This window comes from Zootermopsis nevadensis, unplaced genomic scaffold (assembly GCF_977971745.1).
Source record: "Zootermopsis nevadensis isolate Lab colony 2312 unplaced genomic scaffold, Znev_1.0 Znev_ptg000030l, whole genome shotgun sequence".
Classification (NCBI taxonomy): Eukaryota; Metazoa; Arthropoda; class Insecta; order Blattodea; family Termopsidae; genus Zootermopsis; species Zootermopsis nevadensis.
In genome coordinates this window covers 1,050,176-1,057,427 of record NW_028259162.1, presented here as the reverse complement: position 1 = coordinate 1,057,427, position 7,252 = coordinate 1,050,176, and the positions used below count along the sequence as shown (strand labels likewise).

Below are 7,252 nucleotides of genomic sequence, written 5' to 3'. Positions count from 1 at the left end.
GTCGGTACTCACGGGGGAGGCAAATGGGTCTGTTGTTGGGTCCACATGAGTCATAACAGGGTTAAGCTTCTTCTTGAACCCCTTAGCGGGACTTACGGATGCTGGAACAAACGACGGTCTAAGGACAACTGCACGAACGCATCAACAAGAAGATTACACAAATTCTCCAAATGTGTTATGTGCCACTCTGCACGCCTGATTCACCTTAATGGTCATTTATTGCAGGTAGAGTTGTACTGCTACAAATTCTCACCGCATACTACGAAATATCAGATTTAATCGGAACGTACATAGTAATTTTTTTATAAAAACGTGGACAGTCGTATAGAATGACAAGTTACGTCCCGATCATCATTCCATTTTACGCAAATAAATGTTAAAATAAAAAATTTGTTTTTACCTCCTGGAACGTTGGGTAATGAGAAGTTATCTCCGGTAGTCTTCGGAGCCTTCCAGGAGTTATATGCCTGAGTGAATCTCATCTTCCTTTCGCCCACCCATTTGCCATTTGTTGGGGACTCGTCACTCAGCAGCGTGGAGTTCGTGCCGGTTTTATCCAGCTGTCCAACGTCTAGTAACAAGCCGTGGTCTATACGGCGCAGGAAATGTGTGCGTGGTGGCAGCCGCACCGGGGTTACTCTGCTGTACGATTCCTTCGCCCTTCCGTCTTGTGTCTGGGGAGATCGTTTCAGAGGTTCTGGCATTCTAGAAAGCCACGGAAACTTGCTGATTAAATAAGCATCGCAAGACATAAAACTGTTGAAACTATCTTGAAGTAAAAGCAATCGTCATCAGTGGGGTACAAAGAATAGGATGTTTTTCTTTAATGCCTCGCCTACCTTACCGACAATCCTCCATATAGAAAAACCTCTGTCTACCTAAATTCCACTGCTAGGTCTCGCAACCATTTTGAAAACGGCGATGTACTTACTTTCCTCCAAAGCCACTCTTGTTATCGACGCCTGAGCCACCACTGAAACTCAAGTTGTTGATGGATGGGTGCAGAACCTGCATGTTCAACTGCATGAAGTGGTTCCCTGCGCTCTGATATGCGTGCGATGAACTAGGTATCTGACTTCCTAATCCTTCGAGGGACTGGAACGGCGTCGGAGACCCTGACGAAGCCTGAAAGTCTGTCTGCTGGACATCTTGCGCTGACATGTAAACTTTGGAAGGGATCAACAACTTGGATTGTGAGGGCATCTTGAGGCCACCAGTAAGTTCATCACTCACATCCATTGCAATGCTGCCAACATTGTAGCTGTCGCTGAGTTTCCTGTGGGTGGAATGTGGTTTAATGCTGCCCGCAATGACACGCCGGCTGCCTTCCCTTACAAATTTTTCATTCCCACTCGGTAGGCTGACCTTCCATCGAGGCTCTATCACGCTCCTCTGATGATGACTCGTACCTGATGCAATCACATGTACTGAATGTTCGCTCAAGTGCTTCACGGAATTCAATGGTGTAAGGTCTGAAATGAATTGTTCACATTTATTCGACTGTTCAGGAAATTATCTGTTAACATGCAATCTGAATGCCCGTCACTGCGTTCGATAATGCCTGGCCTGTCCTCAGCAACCGTTATCTGAAACGTGCTTTAAAATTTTAAAAAATATAAGAAAAAATCCCAACTAACTATCCAAGAGAAGAACGCAAAGGTTCAAAATCGCTAATACCACGGTCAGCCAACTGGAGACGCTGCTGAGCCAGTTCCATCTTCCTCTCGTCCTCACAAACTATTTCCTTAAGATCCAGCTTACTAATTAACTAACTCTCTGGCAGCAGAACCCAAAGGTGCGACACCACCAAAGCGAAGAGACTTATTTCGCCTTCTAGTATTATAGTCTACGAACAGCCTAAAATACACCACAGTGACATTGATACTGTCATCGTTACAAATGATTACCTTTGAAATCAGTCGGATCAATGTTCCCACATTCGCGTGATTTACGAGTTGCAGAGTTCATGAAATCGGCGACTTGGCGTTTCTGTAGTAGGGGGTTGCCCTCAAACTGTTCCTGTATCTTGGCTCTCAAAACGGGGAGGAAGCGTTCTGAGAAGTGGTCGTGCGTGAAGTACGGGTGCCGAATCAGTTCCAAGGCTGTGGGTCGATGAGACGGGTCCAGTCTCAGGCACAGCGAGATGAAGTCCAGCGCCAAGTGGGGCCAATTGGGGAACAGCTTGTACAACGACCGCGCCCTGTCTTCGGTGTTCCTCTTTAAACCCTTGAACATCGGGTTGCGGGACACCAGTTGCTGGTGTCGCTGGGACAACTTCCCTGCGACAGACATTCAAATCCTGAACACGTGCATTTCAAGGTCCCAGCTACATTTTAACCCCACTCGTACTGTAACATGCCACCTAGTTACAATTCATTGGCTGCCGTGATTTTATGTAGCGTTAAAAATAATAAAATAAGACCAATCACCATGCACAAGCCTAGTTCCTATATTGAATCAAATGACACACAGGATTTGATCTTAATTTTCAGGAATTTTAATTTCTAACTAAATAAAACAGAACTGTTTTTTCTGTTGGATAAACCTTATACGCAGAAAATGTACAGCAATGATTACCCAGTACTTTGATAATTTGATACAACTGGTCAATGTCCGAGTCACCGGGGAAGAGCGGGTCTCCGCTCATCATCTCGGCAAACAGGCAGCCCACAGCCCAGATGTCCACTTCCCTGCAATAAGATGATGACCACAACAGAAGCATCAACATTTAATACTTAACGGAAACCATACAATGGCAGTTTTACACAAAACCTGGTGACTCAAGGTCACATGATCCAAAACACAAACCTCACCAGAAACATCAGTCTGGTTACTTAATCATCGGACGTCACAGTTGCCAGTCTTATTACCTGACGACACCCTCACCTTCCGTATTTGGTGTCACCCACCAGCAGCTCCGGCGCTCTGTACCACCTCGTGGCCACGTAGTCGGTGTAAGTTGCTCCGGGAGTTCCAATCAGGCGTGCGAAACCAAAGTCACACAACTTTACGATACCCGACTGCGATACAAGAACATTCTCTGGTTTCACGTCACGATGCACAATCTGAAAACGCCACGAGCTGTACAACAGAGCTTCATGTATAGCAATGAGGGTAATTACACACCAGCAAAAGGCGTAACAGACCCTTAACCCTGCTCTCCACAGCACTCGCATTTCAAGACTGCCTTGCCCCACCCCATTAACAAAACTACCCACAAAGTGACTGTGCATCTACAATATTTACTTTGTGTAGGACATTCACAAGTTCCTGAGGAACTTGCAACTTACGTTGTTGGCGTGACAGAAGTCGATGCCCCTGAGGACCTGGAAGATGTATTGACGTGATTTTTCATCGCCCAGACCGCTACTGTTTTCTTCAAGTTCATCCAGGATGGTGTGGTCCATGTACTCGAACACAAGGTAGAAACGACGCTTGCGTCGGAACACTTCGATCATGTTCACCAGGTTCTCGTGCTGCAGTTTCTGGAATATGTGCACGACCACCATTTATAACAATTCAGGTTCTCTCAGTGATGAGAATGAAGACGGTTGTCGCAGTCTCGTAGGATCGACCGATGCTTCGGAGGTGCATACTGCCTCCATCATCATCTTCATGGTGAAGAGAGTGAAAACCTGTCAGTTCTACGAGACTGCATAGCGCAACATCTAAGAAGGCACTCATGTTCAATCACAGTAAATTTTCTTCTCACCTTGAGCATTCGAATCTCGCGAAGTGCCATCTTGCGGACAGTCTGGTCCTCCTCCGTCTCGATGAACTTCTTGATGGCCACCATCTGTCCCGTCTCCCGGTGTTTGTATTTCATGACCAGGCCGTAGGAGCCTTCCCCCACCACTGAAATCTTCTCATACTTCTCCATAGCCCACTCACATTGTCTCCAGGTCTCGCCTCCGCGCCACCACTACTCAGCTCTGCCACAACACTACACAGCAAATGTAAATTAAAACGTGACATGACGCAGACATAACCTATTTCAAAGCAGTGTCGCAGCATTCGTCTCCGGTTCTTACGTCATTTAATGACGCTCTGTCTACTACAGTAGTTAACACTCTACTGAAAAATTAATGGATCAGTGGCTTTACTGTGTGTGGGTTTGGAAGGCTGTGGTATTGCACCGACATTTATGTCGAACAAAATGGCGGTGCAGTAGTGTGAATCTTCATATGTGCGAGTCCTTACAACTGCAACGCATTACTCTGATATTAAAATATAAGTTATACGCTGCTAATAGACAATCGATGGAAGAGACATTATCACACACTACTTCCTTGACCAACACACCGAAACGTCTTACAAATGTAACGAACAGGTCAATATTATCTCTGACGTATTAACCTTGTGAATGCTACTCTCTGACCCACTGCAAGTTGCGAGGGGGGGGGGGGGAAGATGACACTGGGGTGGCTTTTGGGAGTCCCCCGAATTGCAAACTGCGTGACTGTCACAGGTGAATGCATTGATCAAAGTGGCGGGGGGGGGGGGGGGGGGGGGGTAAACAGGAGACGACGACGCCAGGGTCTGACGAGCGAATAGCAGGTCGGAAAAATCCAAGTGTAACACACGACCTCCAGTCAGTCGTGACTCTTATTAACAGAAAATTCAAAATAAAAAGAACAAATGACAGAAATGAAAGGAGAGAGGCAAATGACAGTGGTGAATGTGGTAACGACCCAGTTAGTTAAAGTTTTCTCCGGGCGGAAAAAAAAAGAATCGATAAATCTGCGGAAGAAAACATGGTAATTTTTAAGACGCAAGTCGGACATTCACTTGGGCGAACTGACAAAAACCACGAAACCCTCTGTCACTTTAACCGCACCGCGGACGAGAATCTAGTACGTCATAAGTTGTAAAACTGAGGTTCTCACAGCAGTGAGTACAAAATTAACATTCTTCTGGGTTGTTGCGCCCTGATGATGGAGGCAGGAACGACATCCGAAACGTCTAACAGACTAAACGGCGCAATAACCCCAGAATACGGTCATCGTGGTGCTAACCTGCTGGAATGCCACGAAATATAGAGTGGAGGGGCATTGGCCTGCGCCAACATCTGCAGTATTTGAAGCCATAAACCAACAAACGTCCCCTCTCAGGCTGTTGTGGGCAGAAACATGTCAAGGACAGGATCCAGTGGGTGCAGAGGTCAGAAAGAGAATGAATCCACTCTCGTTGCCTGGCAACTTAAACAGAAAGCGTCAAACTTTCCAGGCGACTAAAAACCCCAACAACAAAGAAACTAATATTTTTAAGACTTTATTGGTGCGACAGATATACGACACCCTCCTCTTGGAATGAATGTCTTCGAGCCTTTTGCAGAGTTGTGAGGGCAGCAGACGGGAATGGTTAATAAATTACTCAACATGAGATATTTATGAAGCGAAACACTGAAGAAAAATAAAGAACACGAGGGTCTTGTTCCTTCTGGAAAAAAAGTAAGTTAAAGGAAGACAAATTCCACGTGCACGATTCCTGAATCCGCCACTGTGCGCGGGAATCAAGAAGCGGACCGCAAAACCCAAGATGACGACGTTCCTAAAATTAAAAAAGACACCAATTTCATTTCACGACTTCGAATCGGGTACCGATTCCACGCGGAACAAGAATTGTTAAACATTTATAAATCAATTACGTATTTTAGAAACCTAAAAATGTCGAAAATGCAGTTTACTTTTTGGCAGCCTTTACAAAAGAGACATTACGTATTTACCTGCGAGTCCACACGGCGTTACAACCCAGAAGATCAACACCGACAAATCCAACCCACCTCTTTCTTCTTAAAGCAGTCGGTAAATCAAACAATTTCACGCCGTAGTAACCGAAAACTACCGCAGACAGACCTGTTACTTGTCTGGAAAGAATTCTCGTTTTGGATCATAAGCACGCAACGACCACTCGCCAACAAACGACGAGCGCAAGGCACGCGACGCGTCCATCCCCACGCACCGACGCGTGCGTGACGTACCCCCCCCCCCCCCCCGCAGCGTAAAATATCCCAGAATCCTCTCATAAAGCGCGGATAACTGTTCATGCAAACAGAAAAATCTCTCCTCGGCAGACGGGTTTAATAATATGAGATTTTAGTCTGAAAGGAATTGAATCTCCTCAGGGGTGTTGACGGCAACTAGAGGCTGCCGCTATTGCTGAATATATATTTTTTCTTTTTACAGTATTTATTTTAATAGCCACGGTGGTCTAGCGGTTAGAACGCTGGCCTTGTAATCCTGGGGGTCTCGGGTTCGATTCCCGGCGGTGCCCGAATTTATAACTTGTGTTGGGCAAGGCCGTGGTCTAGGCAACACGGAGTTTTCCTCCGTGGCATCCCAACAATTACTCCATTCACACACAGAAGAAGGCAATGGCAAACCACTTCTGGATCATCTGCCAAGAACGTATATGAACAGGTCCCAGTCCGAGAAAAGGATGGAAGGATCCTGTTCATATGGACCTGTCGTCAGACAGAACACTAAATAATAATAATAACTATTTATTTAGTCAAGAGCAATACAATATTTGGCTTTAGACGCAAGAAGGCGTTTTCATTGGATGCAGGGCCCTGGTTCGAAACATTCAAAACCAGTGACGTATTCACTTGTGTCTAATTCACTCTTTCAAACGTTCTCCCTCACACTCCTTAAAATGTATGGTCCAGAAACATTCGTCTGCTGAGTGACAATGAACCATAAAGTCCAAACTGACTTTTGACATATTGAAGCCATAAATGTCAGGTTTGGGGTTGGGCGTGGGGATAACAACCTTTCACCGTAATAAAAAATTAACTAAGCCTCGGACCAGGATGGACTCTTTGGCACGACCACGGCAGTTGAAAAAGGACATGAGATTTGGTACTTGGAACATTAGGAGCCTCTATAGGGCTGGAACACTGAAATCAATTAGAGAATTATAAGTTAGACTTAGTGGTAATGCAGGAAGTGCGATGGGAGGGGGAGGGCACGATCCCTGTGGACAATTTTACATTTTTCTATGGAAAGGGGAATGACAGGGATCAGTTAGGGACGGGTTTTTTTGTTCATAGCAGAATTAGGGAAGCGGTTAAGAGAGTAGAATTTGTTAGTGACCGGTTGTCTTACGTAATTTTGGAAGGACGTTGGTGCGACATAATTGTCCTTAATGTTCACGCCCCAACTGAGGACAAAAGCGATGACATCAAGGATAGCTTTTGTGAAGAATTAGAATCAGTATTTGATACATTTGGCAAGTATCACATGAAAATTGT

General features: G+C 45.5%; 1 protein-coding gene across 4 annotated transcripts in view; it reads right to left on the bottom strand.

Annotated features, from left to right (window-relative positions):
- The window catches only part of LOC110827792 (cyclin-dependent kinase-like 2), a 29,019-nt gene that overhangs the window by 1,651 nt on the left and 20,116 nt on the right, over positions 1–7,252 (bottom strand). For 2 of the 4 annotated variants that reach the window (XM_087359033.1, XM_087359034.1), the window contains exons 2-9: positions 3,713–3,943; positions 3,291–3,485; positions 2,887–3,065; positions 2,578–2,690; positions 1,908–2,279; positions 932–1,472; positions 401–705; positions 13–101 (exon numbers count right to left, since the gene is read on the bottom strand). In XM_087359033.1, coding sequence (XP_087215159.1) covers positions 13–101; positions 401–705; positions 932–1,472; positions 1,908–2,279; positions 2,578–2,690; positions 2,887–3,065; positions 3,291–3,485; positions 3,713–3,880 — 1,962 coding nt within the window. In that variant the 5' untranslated portion in view covers positions 3,881–3,943. Of the gene's footprint in view, positions 1–12; positions 102–400; positions 706–931; positions 1,473–1,907; positions 2,280–2,577; positions 2,691–2,886; positions 3,066–3,290; positions 3,486–3,712; positions 3,944–5,725; positions 5,875–7,252 lie in introns of those variants that run through there. The other 2 variants (XM_087359035.1, XM_087359036.1) reach the window with 2 other exon arrangements.